The sequence below is a fragment of the Arabidopsis lyrata genome (assembly GCF_000004255.2).
Source record: "Arabidopsis lyrata subsp. lyrata unplaced genomic scaffold ARALYscaffold_3, whole genome shotgun sequence".
NCBI classification, from domain to species: domain Eukaryota; kingdom Viridiplantae; phylum Streptophyta; class Magnoliopsida; order Brassicales; family Brassicaceae; genus Arabidopsis; species Arabidopsis lyrata.
The window spans coordinates 6,858,909-6,878,980 of NW_003302553.1; the positions used below are offsets into that span (position 1 = coordinate 6,858,909).

The 20,072-nt window shown below is 38.5% G+C and overlaps 5 protein-coding genes across 7 annotated transcripts; 2 read left to right on the forward strand and 3 right to left on the reverse strand.

Moving 5' to 3' along the window:
- Positions 1–63: 63 nt before the first annotated feature.
- Positions 64–4,225, reverse strand: LOC9319062 (probable inactive ATP-dependent zinc metalloprotease FTSHI 2, chloroplastic). The gene is made up of 11 exons (XM_021031781.1): positions 2,734–4,225; positions 2,446–2,618; positions 2,196–2,297; positions 1,950–2,114; positions 1,691–1,831; positions 1,294–1,452; positions 1,118–1,203; positions 950–1,028; positions 702–824; positions 570–626; positions 64–480 (listed from the first exon to the last, which is right to left on the reverse strand). Exons 1-11 carry the CDS (start codon positions 4,055–4,057, stop codon positions 265–267), a joined length of 2,625 nt encoding a protein of 874 aa, XP_020887440.1. The 5' UTR covers positions 4,058–4,225; the 3' UTR covers positions 64–264.
- A 2,287-nt stretch (positions 4,226–6,512) lies between these two features.
- Positions 6,513–7,479, reverse strand: LOC9319064 (CASP-like protein 3A1). Its single transcript, XM_002885087.2, has 2 exons — positions 7,115–7,479; positions 6,513–7,022 (listed from the first exon to the last, which is right to left on the reverse strand). The coding sequence occupies exons 1-2, from the start codon at positions 7,396–7,398 to the stop codon at positions 6,668–6,670; spliced, it is 639 nt and encodes a 212-aa protein (XP_002885133.1). The 5' UTR covers positions 7,399–7,479; the 3' UTR covers positions 6,513–6,667.
- Positions 7,480–7,618: 139 nt separating this feature from the next.
- Positions 7,619–9,810, reverse strand: LOC9321200 (nuclear pore complex protein NUP35). Its single transcript, XM_021031782.1, has 4 exons — positions 9,698–9,810; positions 8,765–9,370; positions 8,245–8,356; positions 7,619–8,098 (listed from the first exon to the last, which is right to left on the reverse strand). Exons 2-4 carry the CDS (start codon positions 9,340–9,342, stop codon positions 7,799–7,801), a joined length of 990 nt encoding a protein of 329 aa, XP_020887441.1. The 5' UTR covers positions 9,343–9,370; positions 9,698–9,810; the 3' UTR covers positions 7,619–7,798.
- Positions 9,811–11,203: 1,393 nt separating this feature from the next.
- On the forward strand, positions 11,204–19,749 carry LOC9321201 (cell division cycle protein 27 homolog A). Of its 3 annotated transcripts, XM_021032966.1 has the most exons (17): positions 11,262–11,518; positions 12,009–12,081; positions 12,180–12,289; positions 12,429–12,475; positions 12,658–12,755; positions 12,874–13,166; positions 13,335–13,463; positions 13,686–13,863; positions 14,048–14,259; positions 14,376–14,441; positions 14,592–14,711; positions 14,903–14,979; positions 15,213–15,332; positions 15,429–15,648; positions 15,804–16,085; positions 16,263–16,339; positions 18,341–19,749. In XM_021032966.1, the coding sequence occupies exons 1-16, from the start codon at positions 11,414–11,416 to the stop codon at positions 16,317–16,319; spliced, it is 2,187 nt and encodes a 728-aa protein (XP_020888625.1). In that variant the 5' UTR covers positions 11,262–11,413; the 3' UTR covers positions 16,320–16,339; positions 18,341–19,749. The 3 variants fall into 3 exon arrangements, with proteins under 3 accessions (XP_020888624.1, XP_020888626.1, XP_020888625.1); XM_021032965.1 differs by lacking the exon at positions 18,341–19,749 and having other exon boundaries at positions 11,204–11,518; positions 16,263–16,537; XM_021032967.1 differs by lacking the exon at positions 18,341–19,749 and having other exon boundaries at positions 11,204–11,518; positions 14,081–14,259; positions 16,263–16,537.
- LOC9319065 lies at positions 17,062–17,998 on the forward strand. Its single transcript, XM_021032969.1, has one exon. The coding sequence runs from the start codon at positions 17,145–17,147 to the stop codon at positions 17,766–17,768; it is 624 nt and encodes a 207-aa protein (XP_020888628.1). The 5' UTR covers positions 17,062–17,144; the 3' UTR covers positions 17,769–17,998.
- Positions 19,750–20,072: the final 323 nt, after the last annotated feature.

Consider the following 20,072-nt stretch of genomic DNA (forward strand, 5'->3'; position numbering starts at 1 on the left):
GTCTCCAAAATTTTTTATAAGAAATAATAATAATCCCCATGCTTTACATAAGTTCATGTCACATGCCAGAAAAATTCATAAACTTTTTATTCAAGATATGTGAATAATTTAAAATTGACCATTGCTTCAACATGGATAAAAGGGGAGTTACTATATTGAAGCACAAAGAATTATCTAACATTACTAAGATTACATAGGAAAGATAAAAGATCAAGCTCATTGCCTCTATAATGGGTTTTGATGTTTACACCTCCTAAGCTCATCTTATGAACTGTTTTTTGCGGTAGTCATGTCCAATTTCAGCACCGTCTCTTCGAGCTCAAGCCGTTTGATCTTCCTTAGTTCAAGGATGCTCGGTGGCATTGGTTTAATGGAGCCATAGAGCTCAACAAGAGTGAAGAATTCTTGTTTCGAAAGACTTTTCTTTTGAACCAGTTTCTCTACCACCTCGTCCATGAGCGTCCTGTTTCTTCCAAGAATCTGGTGTATGCGTTTGTAAAATATATTAACAAAACCAATATAAAGAGTTGCTATAATATAGATGTAGTTGCTTTAGAAGTCTCCTTTACCTCTTTAGCACGCTCGTAACACATGTTCAATATCCGCAGTGCCTCCAGATCAATATCCTGCAAATCCAAGTATCAGACGATGATATTTGTATCTGAAAATTGAAGTGAAGACAATTCAAGATATGGCCTTACGTTTATTCGATCAGCTACCCAGAAGTTATTCAAGCCATGATGCTTATCAGAAAGACCACCTAGAACCAATGATCGAGCAGCTGATCTTGCGTTATCTGATGTTTCAGCCCATATCGTGCTTAACTAAAACAAATCATTAGCAAAGACTGGTAACTAAAAAACACTACTGGAGAAAAGTAAAATCATAGAACATGTCTAGATGGATTTTCTGATGCTGTGTCATGGTTAAAGGAGATCATATCTCTCACCTGATCCTCACCGTACCATAGTTCATCTGCAGCACGAGGTGCTAACTGAACAGTAATGTGATCCAAGATGGATTGTCGGCTGCATATAGTAGACCACCAGAGGACATAGATTAACGTAAAGAACCCGTGTGATCGTGAAAGTATATCTGTATGATTATAGCCACAAACCTAAGCATGCCTTCCTTAAATTTGATATGATCCATCTTCACCCGGACATAACCCAATTCTCTACCAGCTCTAGGGTTGATTGTCAGCTGGTCAAAGTCATCGAAATGTCAAGGTGCGGTAAAACAGAAAGTTGAAGCTTCAATGTATGAAGGGAAATTTTTTTTTAAGAAACCTACAAATTCTATATTCTTAAGATCAGGAAAGTTCACTGCTACAACAGCCATAGCAGCTTCATTGATAGCAACTTGTCGCCATATCTTCAAGCTCCTGTCTTTTCTATCTAACATTCCTCTTTCTTCTATTTGTGCAGCTTGAAGCAAATCATCTGTTGTTAACTGCATTAGAGTTACAGAAAATATATGATTTCTCAGTCTTTTACTTGCTGGAATCGAAAATAGACTTCTCAACTTAATATTAGCCTAAGCCACTTCTTCTTGAGCACAATATCCAAGCACTTAATCCAATTCAATCACACCATATTACCAGATGCTACAAGATCCTAACATTTGAAACCAAACTAATCCAAAAACAAGAGCAGATATGACTAATTCGGACTAAAAATATTGATCCCACCTCTGTTCTTCCATCACGCATCATATTAATTGCTGCGATCTCAACGATATTAGCAAGCTCTGCTCCAACCATGCCATCTGTCATGCTAGCAACTGCCATATAGTCTAAATCTTCAGCCATCGGCTTCTTACGAGCATGAACCTAAACAGCAAAACCAAAACAATATAGCTTTGGACCGAGGACAAAACTCTACTTTACCGAAGAAATTTTGCAAATTTACAAGTTTAAGAATACATAAACACAGATACCACGCCGTTACCTGCAGAATTTCCATCCGTCCAATAAGACCAGGTTTAGGGATAAAAATTTTGCGGTCGAACCTTCCAGGCCTCACAAGCGCAGGATCGAGAATGTCTGGTCTGTTTGTGGAAGCAATGGTGATGACCTCTCCTCTTCCTTCAAAACCATCTAAAGAAACAAGGAGCTGGGACACGAAAATATAAATAAAGTTATCATCCCGTTATATAACGAAGAAAACTACTACAAAATCTGAAATATCTGGAACCTGATTAAGAGTGGCATCCCTTTCTTGTCCTCCAGAACCCTTTATTAACCCACGCTCCCTTCCAACAGCATCTAATTCATCAATGAAGACCACAGATGGAGCCTGCAGAGAGACACTTAAAATTAACATCCAGTAATAGACTAAATCCTCACTATAACAATGAGAATCAACAGAAAAGCAGCCAAGAGGTATTGCTTTAATATCTAATAGATGCACGCTCAACACAGGTATATAAAGTTACTAGACTTACATTCTCTCTAGCTTCTTGGTACAATGCTCGGACACGAGATGCACCAACACCAACATATATCTCCACAAACTGCGAAGCAGAGATAGAGAAGAAATTGACTCCTGCTTCACCAGCTACAGCTTTTGCCAGTAAAGTTTTTCCGACCCCAGGAGGCCCACATAAAAGAATACCACCTGAAGGAAAACAAAATTAAAGAGATGATCAAACAGCAGAATTTCATAGGCCTTATAACTTGATACCAAATACTTGGTGATATAGGGAAAAGCAGAAGTTTTCACAACATTCAACCTGGAATCTTGACCCCTCTCCTGCGGTACATCTCTCCATGCGTAAAAAACTTAACGATTTCTTCAAGTTCAAGACGAATCTTCCCAAGTCCAGCAACATCTGTAAATTTCACATCCACACCTCTCTCAAGATACTCAGGTAGCCTCTTATTTGATGCTCTTCTCACACGTGCGCCTGACTTCATGAACTGCATCGCCATCTGTAAGTATGGATTTTTCTCACCTGTCCCTTCCTCAAGCTCCTCATCCTCTTCCTCAATTCCCTCCATCTCCCTTTCTAACTCCCTCATTTTCTTCCTCTCATCTGCTTCCGCCTTCTCAATCTTCAACCTGTCTTCATAATCCTTCTTTTGCTTCCTATAGTTGAGCACCACCACACGATAAAATATATAAAAGAACACCAATCCAAGAGCTGTAGCCACATTAGGATCCTGAGCCATTCTTGCCCACATATCCGCCATATCTCGATAATTTCTCCTCGCCTCACGCAAAGACTCCTCATATTTCTTCTTCCTAACAGCCTTCCTTTTCTTCCTCTCCTGTTGTTTCTTCTGCGCCTTCATAGTCTTTTCCATCATCGCTCTTTCCTCTTTCATCCTCTCAATCTCCTCCTTCCTCTGCCTCTTGAAATCCTCCCTCATTTTCTTCAACTCCGCAGCACGTTTCGACTCCTTCTTTGGCTTAACCCATGTTAACATATAAGCAGGCACTTTCCACAAAAACCCTAGATAAGGAGACGGCACAGGAGGTCTCTTAACCGGAGGAGTATAAGCATTAACACATTGTCCATCAATCCCTAACTCATCCCATTCTTCCCAAAACCTCTTATTACCCTCTAGAGAAGGCAACACAGTCCTCAGTACTCTAGAATCCTCCAAAACTACTAACACAGGCTCTGCTTTTTGCCTCAAACTTAAATTAGGAGGCTTTATCACATGCTTGAGCTTACCTTGAGCTTTTAAGCTCAAAATGTCAGTATAAGGTATACGATTCGAAACTACAGGTAAATCTTTGGACCAAGCTTTAAGCTGTTCAATTGTCAAAGCCTCCTGAGGTTTCTTCTGAGTTCTCTTTCTTTCCGATACCTTCGCCGCCGCAAACGACGGTTGGGCTAGAGAAGCGGAGATTACAGTGAGAGTGATGGGTATTGCAAGAAGATTGACTTGGCTTGTCTTGACTTTTTCGTTCTCATCACCATCATCATGAACATCAGCTGAATTGTTTTGGCATGAGATTGAAGGGTAATTTCTGGGTAATCTCTGACGATTTTCCGGTGAAAGGAATTGGGAAGGTGGTGACGAATGTAGAGGGAAACGACAAGCCATGATGTAATTGGATTGAAGTAGAAATAAATTTCACTTACATGACGAAATGAATTGCAATAAACCAAGCGAGTGGAGATAGATTGATCGCCATTAAAACGCAGAAACGAGCTTCGTGTAGTAGTCTAGCTTCATTTCCCAGCAGGCTAAGGGATAGAAGAAACAGAACACAGAACAGTGGTAAAATAAAAAAGGCTTTTCAAGCCCAATAACAGAAACTCAGGCCCATTTAACTCTATTCGCTTGAGATACTGAAAACCCCCGAGTGGCAACGGCGTACTTGGGAGCTGGAGGGGCTGAAAGTGAGTCACAGATTAGTTCGTAGAGTTCTTGAGATGGACTTTGAGTTAAATGTCAAGATTGACTTTTTCAAGTGGACTCGTGCAACAACAAGTATGTTTGAACATGATTCCTCCTCCTACTTGGCCTTAATACGTTGCCTTGAAGAAGCTAAGCACTACAGTGAAATACGTACAACGATACAAGACATGCTTAATAACGAGTTCGCTATATTTAGCACACCTGAGCTCTCTGATCTTATGAAACTCTTGGGCCGAGCTAAGATGGTGATCGATGCTTTGTCGGTTTTATACGTGATGAAACACCGCGCTTGCAAACCCGACACGAGCACTTACAACTCTGTAAATGCTGATGCAACAAGGACTGCACGAGAAAGTCCTTGATATTTACGCTGACTTGTGTAAGGAAGTTGACTGTTTTCCAGACACGGTTACTTACTCTGCGCTTATATCCACATATGACCAATTAGGTCGTCATGTTTCTGCGATTAGGTTGGTTTTTGAGATGAAGGATAAGTGTTTGCAGCCTACAGAGGAAATATACTTCATCTTGTTAGGAATCTATTTTAGGGTAGGGAAGTATAAGAAAGCTTCAAATCTTTTTGAGGAGATATGGAAACAAGGCGGTTTCTCGCCAACGGTTTATACGTGCAGGCAACTGATGGTGCCATTTGGTAATACAGGGAGGGAAAAAGAAACATATAGTTTGTATAAAGACATGCTTAGAGATGGATTTACTCCTGATCCTAACTTCTTAATCAATCTATTTGAGTCCAAACCACATATTTCTTGGTTTGATAAGATGGTTCTTGTAAAACAAATAGAGTGGAGAGACCTCTGTTGCTTCTCGAGGAGATGGATGAAAAAGGTTGTCCGCGTATTTCCGCCTCGTAAACGCTCTTAGAAACGTGAGAAGGTATGAAAGCAACAAATGAGATACTCGATTTCAACTTAAAGACAATTTTAGGAATCAATGCAAGTATACTACTCGAGTTTATGCGGTTATGTTCAAACATTTTGAAAATTTCAGGAATTTATTATATAGTAGCATCCACTATGTTAGGTTGCTCTTTATAAGTAGAAATTACTTCTACATTTCTAGCCTTGTTTCTTGGTTTGTTTTGCTAAAACACTAGTATAATCGTTAACAAACATAATGACACTTTTATAATTTGATAATTTTGCTTCTTCTCTTTATTTTTTTCTCGTATGAACTTTTTGATTATCACTCACCTACCTCTTGGATGTTCTCATACAAATATCTTTCACAGCTTCCATTTTTTTTTCCTTCTAAATATGGCCGAAGAAAAACATATTGTGCCTCCTTTGTGGGTTTTAAAGAACACATTTGCCTTCCATGGCAATACTTCGGAAGCAATTTGATGTTTGTAGACTCTTGTCCTTAGCAACTTTGAAATTGTTCTACAGTAATACGAAAGACATCTAACCGGGCCTTGTGGCCTAGTGGTAAAAGGGTCACATCTGTGACTTCCGCCACCAGGGTTCGAGGCACGGCCACTGGCAGGTTTACATAGGGGAATTGCCAGTCTCGTGAGATTAGTCCTTGGGCCTAGGAAGCCTTTGGGAGACCCGCGGTTATTCAAAAAAAAAAAAAAAAAAAAAAAACGAAAGACATCAAAATTTCTTAACGACGGTTCGATTCATCTTAGCAACCAGATCCAAGATTTATTCGGTAAGCATCGATTCCAAGATATATTCCCTATTTAGAATCTTATGAGATACCTAAAAAATTGGTTGATTGCGATAAGTTATTGCTATGTGGCATGGTGAAAGTAGCTGCGGTACGGTTTGGAACCTGTGGCTGAGACATAGTACATGGATCGACCAGGGTTTAAACCACACTCATATGGACTCCTTTGGCTTAGGATACAAATCATACAACAATAAGGGGAGTTACAAGATCGTTGCTAATTCTGGTCGGAAGGAAAACCCCACCAAGAGCTTGTTGACAAATGACAATCCATGAATTTGCCTCTGATGCGTGGGAAGACCACAAGTCGGTATCTAGTGATAATATCATTGAATGGAAATTTGAATTGGGCTACTTGTTAGGACAAGACTATGACTCATATTTTGTCGCGGGTGCTGTTGAATATTTTAAGGGTTTTTAAATTTTTTGTCGTGTATATGGAAATTGGTCAACAAAATTCAAAACTTTGGAATTCGAAAACATCGATTGAAACAAACAATTCCAAAAACCATCCATAACGTAAATGATTATTGTAATGATGAAAAACATCAGACGACATCGGAAACAAAAAGAGTACGAGAGGGTAAAACAGTAATTATTGTTTTAGCGGTCGCGTGAGAGACTGAGAACGTCGAGAAAAGAAGAAGCGGCGAGAAGGAGAAACGCGATCAAAGCAAAAACGACGGAGACAGCGAGATGGTCACAGAAGAAACCAAGAGATTTGCAGAAATTTGGAAGAGGCATGTGCCTGATTCCTGTTCTGTTCATATTCGTCACTCCTAAAGCAGCTGATCCACCACTCACCATTGCGTATCCTATTATCTGATCTGCAACGAAGCAAAACCATGCTTGTGTTCTTGTCGGAATCACCGGGAATTTTCTCATTAGTCTTGTTCCACTTATAATTAGTTGGATCAACGAGTAAAGAACCGTCGCCGATGAAACCACCACTAGATATCTGCTTAAAGTATCAAATGCCTCGTGAAATTGTATAACACTTATTATTCACTCATGATCTTATACTTACGATGATTTATGAAACTGACTTACATAAGAGAATCTGAGAGAGACCAAACGGCGTGGAGCTGAAACTCGAAACCGTAGAGAGTGGTCATGCTAGTCTCACGGGCTGTCACCATCAACGAGACAGCCACAGCGGATACGGCCATGCACATGGCTCTTAGCACAACCATTGCCACGTCATTACGTCTCCCGCCTCCGTGACCGTTATCCTCGCCGTAAGTGGTGGTTGTGTTGACCACGTCGCGGATATCAAGCTTCGTTTCTTCAATCACAACGGTCGAGTTTTGTTTCTGCTCTGCTGCTTTCGCCATTGTGAGTTTGTAACGTAATTTTACACGCCAGCCAAAGACGGGATATATAAACACAACATGCTAGGCACGTGGCTAGTCATTGTGGAGGTTCTAAAACACAGCCCGTGAGGCTTCTCAGGTCCATGTAATCAGTGTCTTTCACGCATTGGTAATGGTGGTTCTTTTTGCACGAGGCATGACCAGTGACCACAGTCTGCTCAAATATAAACAAACAATAAAATAGCTAAAAGAGGAGATTTTCATAATCAGATTTACTGAATTTCGGCTGTCGTCAAAATACAAAAGACAATTTGAAACACCTCTTACAATTTTTAATTTTCACTAAGATTTACTTTGCCACTCTCCTCAAAAACTTCAAACTATGTGTATATCATTCGTGAAATGCCAATTGAAGTGGCTTTTAAACACCGAACATCAAGTCAAAGAACTTTGAGACCATTGACTTTGACGGAGAGGCCATAGCGCCACCACTTGGTTGAGGGGAGAAAGCGCTGCCATTTTGCAAGTACTGAGGACGAGACAAGGGTCGAGCAGTGTCTCTAGTGGATGATGGTGGAGGTAAAGGCACGAATCCTTGGTTGTTGAGTCTCTCGTTTAAAGCTTGCTTCTGTATAGGGTCTACTGGCTTCACTCCTACTATAACCACTCCGTTTATCATCATCCCGGCTTTGTTCAGCGCCTTATGTGCATCAGACCGGTTCTGTATCAAATACATAGACCATTGTTCAGTTCCATTATTTTTTCATAAAGAAGATATGATTAGATTATCATGTAGATGACTTGTCTAGAAGAACTATGAATGCTTATCATCATGCAGCAAACATGTTTGAAAGGAAGAAGAGTAACCTGGTAGAGGATGTGCATCCAGTTGGCATTCCTTGGACCAGGAACATGTTTCAAGACCATACCACACTTTTCAAATTCCCGTAGTACCAAATTTGTATCACCTGGAGAAAATCTGAAAGCAGTTATTATGATCAGTTCTTAAGATTGAAAAGATGGGAGACAAACACAAGATCAGGCAACTAATAACACTACCAGATATTATCCATGTAAAGAGTCAGAATTCACAATGCCCAAAAGTAAAATCACAATCAAAGGCCGATATTTGAGCATCATTATTAGCATAATTTAAGTACTTGGTGCACCTAGAATTCCATAGACACATTATGAACAGTTCTTCAAGATCGAAAACATGGAAGACAGACACAAGATAAGGCACCTAATAACACTACCAACTACCAATATACCATGGACCTAGAATTTCAGAGACACAAGAATGTTGACAAATCAAGAACATTTGCAACAGTAAGTAACACTACAGATAAACAGAGGAGAGAGAGCAATAAAGCTTAAATGGCCTTACCCATAGACAGTGACCCATTCTTCCTCATCAAGGTTTCCTGTAGGTATAATCTGCCTCTGAACCTCTGGCCTAGCAACTTCTCTTGGCGGCGGAAGAGTGACCAATGCACCTGGCTGAACCACCCCTTCTACAGGAGAACCCTTCCCTTTATCATCCTGCTCGGTACTACTACCTGCCTTTGACTGCGACCACCAACTCGGACTCCCTGAAATTTGCTGACTCTGTTGTGCATTCAGTAGAGAAAAAGACGGGCTTGCTTCCAACTTTCCTTTACCGGGAGTTACAATATTCTTTCCAGAACTCTGGAAAGGCATTCTTCTGTCAGATTTAGCATCTGGAGAAGCAGAGTAGTCTGCAATGCCAGACTCAGGGGAGAAATCCGACCGGTCATCTAAAGTATACATTGGAGGTGGTGGAAGATCCGATCCTCCGAAATTTTCACGCCATAGTGCAGATACCGCAGCTGCCTGTCCTGGACTCGAGAATTTCCCTCTACGTGCTGAAACAGGAGAAGCTAAATCTTGAAATAGCAAAGATTGCCTCCCTGATTTAGGAGTCCTGTGAGCTGCAGCACTCATTTCTACTCAACACAGTTTTATTATCTCCCTGCAAAGACAAAAAATCATACATTATTGAGCAAAAAATACATAAGAAAGCTCAAAAAACATCAATTTCCACTTGGGCAATATCAAGATTTCATAGTTAAAGCAACCCTCGTCTCGAAATAGATGAATCTTGATATTTAAATCACTAATCTAAGCTCAGCTAAGGGTTTTCAGAGGAGTAATCGAAAGAAAATTGAGAAAAAAGTTGAACAAAATCTCAAGTTACCGACTGGGTTTTAAACGAGAACACAAATCATCGAAGGCACTACACAAATAAGAGTAATCACACTATCTAAGAGATCGATGGAGAGAGAGATATAGAGCAAACCTGAAGATGCAAATGGAGGTGTTTCAATTTCAGCTTTAGTAATCCCGGAAAAGCTCAGGTCGGAGCTCAATGGCGCGGAGGGAAGGTAAGCGAAACCCTAGAAACTAAAGATTCTGAAATCGCAAAATTCAAGCGCCTCACGAGAAATGACGAAACTACCCTCGCGTTTGCACAATGTGTTAGAATTGGGCCTATTTGGAACGTTGTTGGCCCAGAAGGTTTTTTCAACAGATAAAGGGGCAACCATCAAAATTCTCAATCCAACATGGTGGGAAATTAAATTGTTGTAAGCTAAAGGGATAAGTAGTGACTTAGTGTTAATTATTTTTGGTCAACAATAAGCAGATTTAATTTAAGTGGTGAAACGTCGATACTATAAACACAAATATCTAGCATACTTACCAACTATGTTGCATGGAAACGGAAACGGAAACGTGGAAGCGAAACGTTTCGGAAACGGGAAACGATTTTTTTCTAAAATTAGGGATTGGAAACGCTTTGGAAACGTATACACATACATATATATAATATATGTATATATATATAACATTAACATAAAACTATAAAAATGGATTAATTAAACAATACAAATCCAAAACATCAATATTAAATAGGTTAACTAAAATTCTAAAAGATAAAGATTAAAAGATTCAAGTTCAAATATTTAATTTAGACCAACATTTTCATTCTCATTTTTATTAGTTTCATCATAAATCATATAAAGATGCCTCCAAATCTAGTTTGTCGATAGAAAGATCTTAAAACTCAGAGTCTTCCAAAATTAGTTATATGTATTATAAATCTTAATATTTTTAACTTTTATTTATTAAGTTTCCAAAGTCAATAAAAAGAATTTGTCGCGTTTCCATTTTGGAAACGTGAGTTTCCATCGTGTTTCCAAACATAGATTTTTACGAAACGTGTTTCCGTGACGTTTTTCGTGTTTCCGAAGAGTTTCCGTTTCCGAAACGGGAAACGGACCTCGAAAAGAGTTTCCATGCAACATAGCTTACCAATCATCTTATCCTTTAAATAATTAATAGAGATTTTGAGAATGTTTTCACGAATATTTTTCTAAAATAAGAAGAAATACTTAAGTATGAATACGACGTTGTTTTCAGAGTGTAAGAAAAAAATTACTGATTTAATGGTTATATATAAAAGTCGTTATGATGGTGTAGAAGAAAATTGCCGCGTTTGTTAATGGTTACATAAAACATCGTTTTGTGGATGTAAAAGAAAATTGCCGCGCTTTTTATCCAACGGTTATACGAAAAAACAATTGCGTTGTAGATACACTATAGATTAATTTCTTTCGTTATAATTTGAGTGTTTATGTTATATGATTTCAGTAGCATAATTAATTACTAAATATCTAATTTGATACTTCATTTGTGTTCTTTCTCTAAGTCTCCTTGAGATTTTGAGAACCCTAAACTTTGGAATCAACTGGCTTTTTTTTTTGTCCTTATGCAAAGTTCAAATCTATTCTAAAACGCGATTTTCTTAGAACGCCAAACGCGGTCTTGTGTTGTCTCTCGTCCACCCAAAAAATCTGGGGCACAACTACTGTCACAAAACTCACACGCTCGTCGCGTGAGAAAAAGTTAGGCTTTTGAAATACTTTAGCGGCGCGCGATTACTTAGGCGACATTACACACACAGCCTCCGAGGAACAAACATCGATTGTCTCGTCAATTTGGTCATCATCATCAGATGGAGAATCTACTGGCGAATTGTGTCCAGAAAAACCTCAACCATTTTATGTTCACCAATGCCATCTTCCTTTGCGAACGTCTTCTCGCCCAATTTCCCTCTGAGGTATCTACGATTTCGATTCTTCCATATTCAACTCCATTTCGATTGTCAAATCTTAGCTTCGTCTCTTTCGATCACATCATTTTTAAGATGAGGATTGATTTTGTTGCTCTTGTGGTCTGATGACTCTGATCCGATCTTCTAGCTGTCTTTTTTTTTTTTTTTTGTGTGATTTTTTGAGGTTTTTGTGAATAGAGAATCCTCGATTTATACGGAGTTCAATTCTGGGCTTTGTTTTTAAGGATCAAACTCTATTTCGATTTAGTTGGACTCGAGAGGGTTTAAATTATGATTTCTCGGGAAGATGCAATTCAATTTGACTGAAATGTTTTTGATTTTGGGATTTTCTTCCAAACCTGGAATTTCTAGGTCGCATTTCAATAGATGTTTGAGTCAATTGAGATTTTGTCTGATGTATTGCTTCGAATTTCAAATCCCTTAAATTTTTGTTTTGGTCCTGTGATTCTGGTGATCAACTACTTTCATTATGCAGGTGAACCTGCAATTGTTAGCTAGGTGTTACTTGAGTAACAGTCAAGCTTATAGTGCATATTATATCCTCAAAGGTACTCTACATTCTTCTGCACTGTGTTATATGTGAACATTTCATATATTGTTACATCTGTTTGGAAAAACTAAACTTGTTTTACATTGTGAATTGAAGGTTCAAAAATGCCTCAGTCTCGGTATTTATTTGCATTCTCATGCTTTAAGTTGGATCTTCTTGGAGAGGCTGAAGCTGCATTGTTGCCCAGTGAAGATTATGTTGAAGAAGTATATGGCGTTGCTTTTTACTTCCTTTATTAAAATTCTCCATATTTATGGAATTTGTACACATCTTTTATCAAGCTAGTCTTTTGGGAGTGAAAACTGGCAGGTGCTGACTAGTGAATACTGTGTTTTTAACATGCAGGTTCCTGGTGGTGCAGCTGGGCATTATCTTCTTGGTCTTATATATAGGTGATGGTTATTTACTTTGCAAGGTCTATATGAGATATTGTTGTCTCTTGCATGCTTTAGTTTAGTCGTGGTGTACTTATGTTGTAACAAGCTTACTAGTTTGCTGCATATGTTCCATTTTCTAAGGCTGATGGTATTGCTTTACCGTCTGATGTGTGTTACTCTCTGTTACATGACTGCAGACATTCTGGGAGGAAGAACAGTTCAATACAACAGTTTAGGATGGCATTGTCATTTGATCCATTGTGTTGGGAAGCATATGGAGAACTTTGTAGTTTAGGTAAGTTACAGCTCGTTATGAGTTATGTATTTATCAGTTTATGTTTCGGTTATTCCAGCTGGGAATCTAGGCAACAAATTTATTTTTCTGCAATGGCGTTCTGCGATTACCTTTTCAGGTGCCGCTGAAGAAGCCTCAACAGTTTTCGGGAATGTTGCTTCCCAGCGTCTTCAGATAACTTGTGTAGAACAAAGAATAAACTTCTCAGAAGGAGCAACCGTAAACCAGCTTACAGATTCTGATAAGGCTTCAAAAGATACAAGTTTATGGCAAACAGAACACTTTCCAGGAGAGAACCAAGAAGATCTGAAAATAAAGCAGCAGCCTGGAGCAGATATTCCGCCAGATACTGACAGGCAACTTAATACAAATGGATGGGACTTGAACACACCTTCTCCAGTGCTTTCGCAGGTGATATAATTAGGTCGAGCTAGTATGAGAACATATTAGTTACTGTTTCTAGCTTAAAATCCTCAGTTGTTGAATATCTATTATCTTCTTGAAAAGCTATATTTCTTTCATAAGGTAATGAGAAGTTTGTAAGCTGCTTTCCTATCTCTAAGTATCTTTATCGTTCAGGTAATGGATGCTCCATCGCCTCTGCTTCATAAGAATATGCGTCGTCCAGCAGTGGAAGGATCTTTGATGTCTGTACATGGAGTGCGTGCGCGTCGAAGAAACTTTTTTAGTGAAGAATTGTCAGCAGAGGTTATATATCTACAATGGGCTTTGAGTAATTTCTTCATTGTTTTCTTTGCATAAGAGCTTTCTTATTAATGCATATGCGAACAGTGATCATCTATCATTGCAGATATTTTAAATTTTTAACATAGAGCTTCTCCACCTTGTTTCTATCTTCTAGCTTTATGCTGGACCATCTAAAGCTACTTGATTTATTGGTCTTCTTTTATTTTCCTTATTTTCTTGAAGGCTCTAGAAGAATCTGGGCGTCGCCGTAGTGCTAGAATAGCAGCAAGGAAAAAGATTCCTATGTCGCAGTCATTTGGAAAAGATTCCCATTGGTTACATCTTTCACCTTCTGAGACAAACTGTGCACCTTCTCTTTCCTCCGTGATTGGAAAATGCAGAACCCAAAGCAGCAAGGAAGGTGATGTTTTTCTATCATATTTTTCTTTTTTGTCTCCCAAACCGGGCTATAGAGCCTCAACTGGTTATAGTTTTTGAAATCCCTTCTGAGGTAAAAGTTAGATCTCTAGTTAAAATTCATGATGTAAATATGTAGGTGGCCTAAGTATTTTACATGACAATAAGACTTGAACATATATGTGCAGCGGTTCCTGATACTTTTACCTTAAATGATCCAGCAACGACATCAGGCCAGTCTGTAAGTGACATTGGAAGCTCTGTTGATGATGAGGAAAAGTCAACTCCTAGTGAATCTTCCCCGGATCGTTTCAGCCTCATTTCTGGAATTTCAGAAGTGCTAAACCTTCTGAAAATTCTTGGAGATGGCCATAGGCATTTACATATGTACAACTGTCAGGTACTTTACTAAGACAATGTGTGTATTGGGTTTATCCTCTTCAACTTGCATTCTCTCCCTATTAGGTAAAATATCGATGTTGAAGTCTATAATGACAAAAATGGATACTACTGCAGGAAGCTTTGTTGGCATATCAAAAGCTATCTCAGAAACAATACGATACACACTGGGTTCTCTTGCAAGTAATATGAATGGCTTTTTTCTGTGCTTCTGTTTCATTGGAATTTTAAGCCAGCTTGAAATGATCATCTTAGTTCATTGACGTTATTTTCTAATTCCATTTGGTTGTTTTTGACACTGAAACTAAAAACCATGGATACGTTTTGACATAGGTTGGAAAAGCATATTTTGAGCTACAAGACTACTTCAACGCTGACTCTGTCTTTACTCTTGCTCATCAAAAGTATCCTTATGCTTTGGAAGGAATGGATACGTACTCCACTGTTCTTTATGTGAGCTGTTGTCACTATTTGCAAATTTTCCTGTTATTCATTATGAATCCCCGAACTAATCTTGAACATGATGTTGACTCTGAACATTATCCTGTTGTGATATCAGCATATAGAACTTGATTTTAGATTGACTTGCAAAGGTTTCCATGTTATTGTTATACTTTTAGTGATTTGTGTCTTTGTTTTTGTAGCACCTGAAAGAAGAGATGAGGTTGGGCTATCTGGCTCAGGAGCTGATTTCTGTTGATCGCCTGTCTCCAGAATCCTGGTATCATTCTTAGAATCTTCATTAGCAATATGCTCTTCCGACTTCGTTTCGCAAAACCTACATGATCAACCACATATGTCTGTGTCGAGACTTTAACACCCACAGGCTTTAACCACAAACCGTCAATAGAAACCAGCTTTTAGAACTAGCAGATTTCAAAATCTGAAACTGCAGAGTTTTTCTCTTTGCTTGGATTTTTTTTCTGTAATGACTGGTAGCAATACGAATTGCAGGTGTGCTGTTGGGAACTGTTACAGTTTGCGTAAGGATCATGATACTGCTCTCAAAATGTTTCAGAGAGCTATCCAACTGAATGAAAGATTCACATATGCGCATACCCTTTGTGGTCACGAGTACAATTCTTTTCGATGCATCTCTTTGTTTGTCTTAATCTGCATATAACCAAATATGTAGATTAATAACATACCGGTGTCACCTTGGCTGCACAGGTTTGCCGCATTGGAAGAATTTGAGGATGCAGAGAGATGCTACCGGAAGGCTCTGGGCATAGATACAAGACACTATAATGCATGGTACGGTCTTGGAATGACCTATCTTCATCGGGAGAAATTCGAGTTTGCGCAGCATCAATTTCAACTGGCTCTCCAAATAAATCCAAGATCTTCAGTCATCATGTGTTACTATGGAATTGCTTTGCATGAGTCAAAGGTTGGTAGCTGAAATACGCTCTTCACTTCAACAATTACTTATATCATATATTACTCTTCATGACTTTGTGATGTTCTTATTTAGCTGTGAAATTAAGCTTTCCAGAAAGTTATAGTCCAGAGATAATTTCTTAAGGTTGAGATAATATTTTGCAGAGGAACGATGAGGCGTTAATGATGATGGAGAAGGCTGTACTCACTGATGTGAAGAATCCGCTCCCGAAGTACTACAAAGCTACCATATTAAACAGCCTCGGTGATTATCACAAAGCCGTTAAAGTCTTAGAAGAGCTCAAAGAATGTGCTCCTCAAGAGAGCAGTGTCCATGCGTTGCTTGGCAAAATATACAATCAGCTAAAGCAATACGACAAAGCCGTGTTACATTTCGGTATTGCTTTGGATTTAAGCCCTTCTCCATCTGATGCTGTCAAGATAAAGGTTAATATCCTTTCACCTTTATTGCTTCACAAGCATCAACCATGGTCACATTTTGCATTTAGGAGTTGAGATTAGTTAATCTGAGATCGAATAATGGATAATTAATCAATCAAAATATTATGTTTCTCACGATAAATCCTTGAAAACCTAATAGAAATATCTTCAATGTGATTACAGACTTACATGGAGAGGTTGATACTACCAGACGAACTGGCGACGGAGGAGAATTTGTAGATTCATTGACCATTGTGCAGGTAATCAACCAAATTATGTTTCTCATATAAGCCAAAGTCATCTATAATTTTCTCATCTTAAGATGAGTGTTATGGATTAACCCTAAAACAAAACTTTGCAAATATCACTTATTGATTATATAAAATTAGAGGGTAATTACAGAAATTTGTATAGAGTTGGGTTGAATTTGCATTTCTTCTAAACTTGGAACTTCTTTATTTTTTTTTCTCTTTGCATAAATTTGTGGCACTCATTGCACCAATGGTAACTATCTGGTGAAAGATTTAAACTTTTAAGGCAAACTAAAAAAGCTAAGTAAAAAGAAAAAAGGTTTAGCCACAGTGGCAATAATATAGTGTTTTTATTCATTCCTTTTCAAAAAAATAAAACTTTTAAATAAAAAGAGGTAGTTGTAAAGCGTATATACCATCATACTAGAAGGCCAAGTCATCTTATAAAACCCCCACTAGTTAATTTTGTATGTATGTCAATTTCTTTTATATAGAAAAGCACGACCTAATATCCATATATAGATGTATATAATACATAGTGCAATCTAAAGTACAACTAAAGTTGATAAAAGAATTCAAATTTTCTTCTTCTTTTCCATTATTTGGGTTATTGATCCTAAAGCTATTTAACAAGAGAAAAATATTAAAATGTTTGTGTAATGTTCCACGTTTAAGTACTTCTTTTTGTTGAATAGTCTTACTCTTTCTCTCCTCTTTATAAATACCACACACATTGATCCTTAGTCCATAACCAAATATCAAAGCCACCAAAAAAAAAAAACACAAGAGTCTCATTATCTCTCTAATTCCAAAGATGGAGAAGAATGTATCAATAAGCAAGAAGCTAGGGAACATTGTACGTTTTGTCTTGTACATGATACACAAAGGCATTTCAAAGCAAAAGCTCCTTGCCGACTTTAATGCCACTCTCAAACGCGGCAAGAATCTCATGCTCCACAACCGCCGCCGTTTCCCAGCCACCGCCTCCGCTGTTGCGTCCCATCCGCAGAAAGAGTACGAGTTTAGTTGCAGCGACACTCCCAACTACATATTCCCCTTTAACATGGCCGCCTTCAAGAAGAAGAGCCACCACAACAGTCTTTTCTCGTGTGGTCACGCGCCACCGACCCTTGACGACGACACTTCCGTCTCCAGAGCCGTCCTAGAGCTTCTCAACAGCGGCGGAGATCATGATCAGGGAAGTAACACCCCAGCTTTGTCAGTCGAGGCCTTGACGGCGTTATCTCCTTACTTGCCGGTGTTTGGACGGAGTACTCCGTCAGTGAGGCCCTTACGGGTAACGGACTCACCGTTTCCGTTACGGGAAGATGGTGACGTGTCTAACGGATACGTGGACAAAGCAGCGGATGAGTTTATAAAGAAGTTTTACAAGAACTTGAATCAGCAAAAGAAGATGATCGAGTCCTCACCTAATTAAATCTCCTCTCTTTTTTTGGCGGCCTTTTTACTTTCTCTCTATCCCTCTTCCTAAATATTTCCTCTATTTTTGGCTGATTTAGTTCCGAAGTTGTAATAATATTCTTGGTTGGGCCTTGGAGGGTGGGGATTATTTTCTCATTTCTTGATAAAACTAGATTATCATGAATAAAATATTATTCGGGTGGCCATTTTCTATATTTAATCAGAGGTTATGGCCATTTTCTAAAATTTGTAGCGACAGTTACGGAAGTCGCTGCGACTCCAAAATCAACAGTAGCGTCATGCTCTCCACATCCTTGAGACCCAAGCAACTTATATCTATATGTATTTTGCTCGGTCGCTGTCGCTATCGCTGCGACGAGTAAAAGAACACGGCCTTATAGTTGAAGAATTGGAAAGTATGGTACTTTATCGTGAACAAAATTAGTTGACATGATTTAGACGAACTAGATTTTCGACTTAAACGCATCATAATCGAATTATCGTAACATGATTTATGCAACAAAAAGAAATGTGATTATATTCTCGTAATAATATAATCGTGCATGTATGTACCTTTGTCGATGACAGCTTGGTGACATACTGACATGGCTAATGGAGACGTGGACAAAAATATCATTTTCAGAATCCAACGCTCCTTTGTTGAAGCATGATTTGGACAAAGGAGATTTTTCCGCAAAATAATGGAATCATGAGATTTTCTCAAAATAATTACATGTTTTTTCTGTCAAGCGAAAACTTATATTAAGCGAGAGTCTGAAAGATACATGGATAGAGCCTCTTTAGCAAGAGTATCAGCTAATACATTTGATATTAAATCGTTATTTTGTGTTAAAATACATTGGAAATGTGATTTAACCAAAGTTTTGAAAACAAAGATTAATTACACGCATAGATTTTAGTCATTTTACAATGCATAATAATGATTTCTATTTCTAAACCACAAAAACCGAATTTGATGCACAAAAATGTTGAGCGTGAGGACGTGGATTGGAAGTCCAACACCCGTAAAGAGGAACATGTATGTACATGTCAAAGACCTCCAAATGATTGTGTCCCATCTTAAAAATTTCGGCTATAAATGTATTATATTTTGTTCTTGTAAGCCTTGATTTGGCTGGTTTGTTCTACGACCAAATATGTATTTTTTATTTTTTTTACCAAACTTGTATTGACCATTTTTGAGTTTTCACCTCGACGTAAGTGCATGGCGTTTGGGACAGATGGCTCTCCGGTGGGCCACATCTGCCTGAGAACAACAGCGGGTCTGATGGTGAACACTCTGTTGTGGCGCGTCAAGTGTGGCAGCTCGTCTGGGTTGATCTCGATGGTCTTTTCTGGAAGCAACAGTGGTGTTGATTCTGTAGATATTATGGCTACCGGTGGTGGCTTTTCCCGTCTCCATTTGTCTTCATCAATCGTTTTCTTGACTCGGTGTTTTTGCTAATAAGCCCTGTTTTTGTTCTGTCTTGCCATTGATGTTGCCTTGAGTCATAGGTCTTGCGTTGCATTGCGTTTTTGCTATGGTTGCTTTTTCACTATGCTCTAGAGGAGTTAGTCAGACCAATGGTGTCCAGTGTGGTGTTGAGTTAAAAAATCTAGCTCTGTACAATGCGACTTCAGGAATAAACTTGGTAGGGTGAGCTCACACTGTTCGCTTTCTTTGGTTTGTGAGGTTTCATTCAGTGAGAGCTCATGGAATCATTCGACGAGCCGTTGACGGCACAGTCTTGGTCTTCTGGTGAAAGGCTTCTAATGTCTTGTATCTTGGTAATTGGTTTCTATTTCATTTGCTCTTCGTCTCAAGCATCAGAGCCGGGAAGAACAACAAAATCGTCATCACTTCATCATACTCCATTAGCTTTTTCGCTTATGTTTGAGTGAATGGACTAAAAATATTCTATGAATTATGCTTCCATGTTTTTGTTTTTTTTTGCCATATGACCATTTGTATAGATGTATAATCTTTCGATTGTAAACCTAAATCGTTTTCATTTTTCAATGAAATATTTACATTCTTACCAAAAAAAAATATATGTATTTACCTAACTTAATATATTTATAATCTCTAGTGATTGTTGGAAATCGTTATTCACTTACTTATTTATATGATTATTACATACAAAGATAAGAGATATGTATACTTGTAACAATATAATCGTGCATATATATATATATAAAACAAGAAGAAAAAACTCGGGTGCAAACGTCGTAAAGCAGTAAAGGGCCAATGCAAGCAAGAGCTTCGGGGACATATTATCACTCATTTCGGGTCCTAGTATTGATCCACCATCTCGCTTCA

What these genes read in the sequence shown, in the direction of transcription:
- LOC9319064 (XM_002885087.2), bottom strand. Translation starts at nt 7,398, where the DNA reads ATGGCGAAAGCAGCAGAGCAGAAACAAAACTCGACCGTTGTGATTGAA. An exon ending in TCTCTCTCAGATTCTCTTAT is followed by an intron (nt 7,023 to 7,114) that starts GTAAGTCAGTTT and finishes TACTTTAAGCAG; the next exon opens with ATATCTAGTGGTGGTTTCAT.
- LOC9321200 (XM_021031782.1), bottom strand. Translation starts at nt 9,342, where the DNA reads ATGAGTGCTGCAGCTCACAGGACTCCTAAATCAGGGAGGCAATCTTTG. An exon ending in GAATGGGTCACTGTCTATGG is followed by an intron (nt 8,357 to 8,764) that starts GTAAGGCCATTT and finishes AACTGCTTTCAG; the next exon opens with ATTTTCTCCAGGTGATACAA. An exon ending in GGATGCACATCCTCTACCAG is followed by an intron (nt 8,099 to 8,244) that starts GTTACTCTTCTT and finishes TATTTGATACAG; the next exon opens with AACCGGTCTGATGCACATAA.
- LOC9321201 (XM_021032965.1), top strand. Translation starts at nt 11,414, where the DNA reads ATGGAGAATCTACTGGCGAATTGTGTCCAGAAAAACCTCAACCATTTT. An exon ending in TACATATGTACAACTGTCAG is followed by an intron (nt 14,260 to 14,375) that starts GTACTTTACTAA and finishes ATACTACTGCAG; the next exon opens with GAAGCTTTGTTGGCATATCA. An exon ending in CGCCTGTCTCCAGAATCCTG is followed by an intron (nt 14,980 to 15,212) that starts GTATCATTCTTA and finishes TACGAATTGCAG; the next exon opens with GTGTGCTGTTGGGAACTGTT.
- LOC9319065 (XM_021032969.1), top strand. Translation starts at nt 17,145, where the DNA reads ATGGAGAAGAATGTATCAATAAGCAAGAAGCTAGGGAACATTGTACGT.
- LOC9319062 (XM_021031781.1), bottom strand. Translation starts at nt 4,057, where the DNA reads ATGGCTTGTCGTTTCCCTCTACATTCGTCACCACCTTCCCAATTCCTT. An exon ending in GAGAGGGGTCAAGATTCCAG is followed by an intron (nt 2,619 to 2,733) that starts GTTGAATGTTGT and finishes GTTTTCCTTCAG; the next exon opens with GTGGTATTCTTTTATGTGGG. An exon ending in ACCAAGAAGCTAGAGAGAAT is followed by an intron (nt 2,298 to 2,445) that starts GTAAGTCTAGTA and finishes GTCTCTCTGCAG; the next exon opens with GCTCCATCTGTGGTCTTCAT.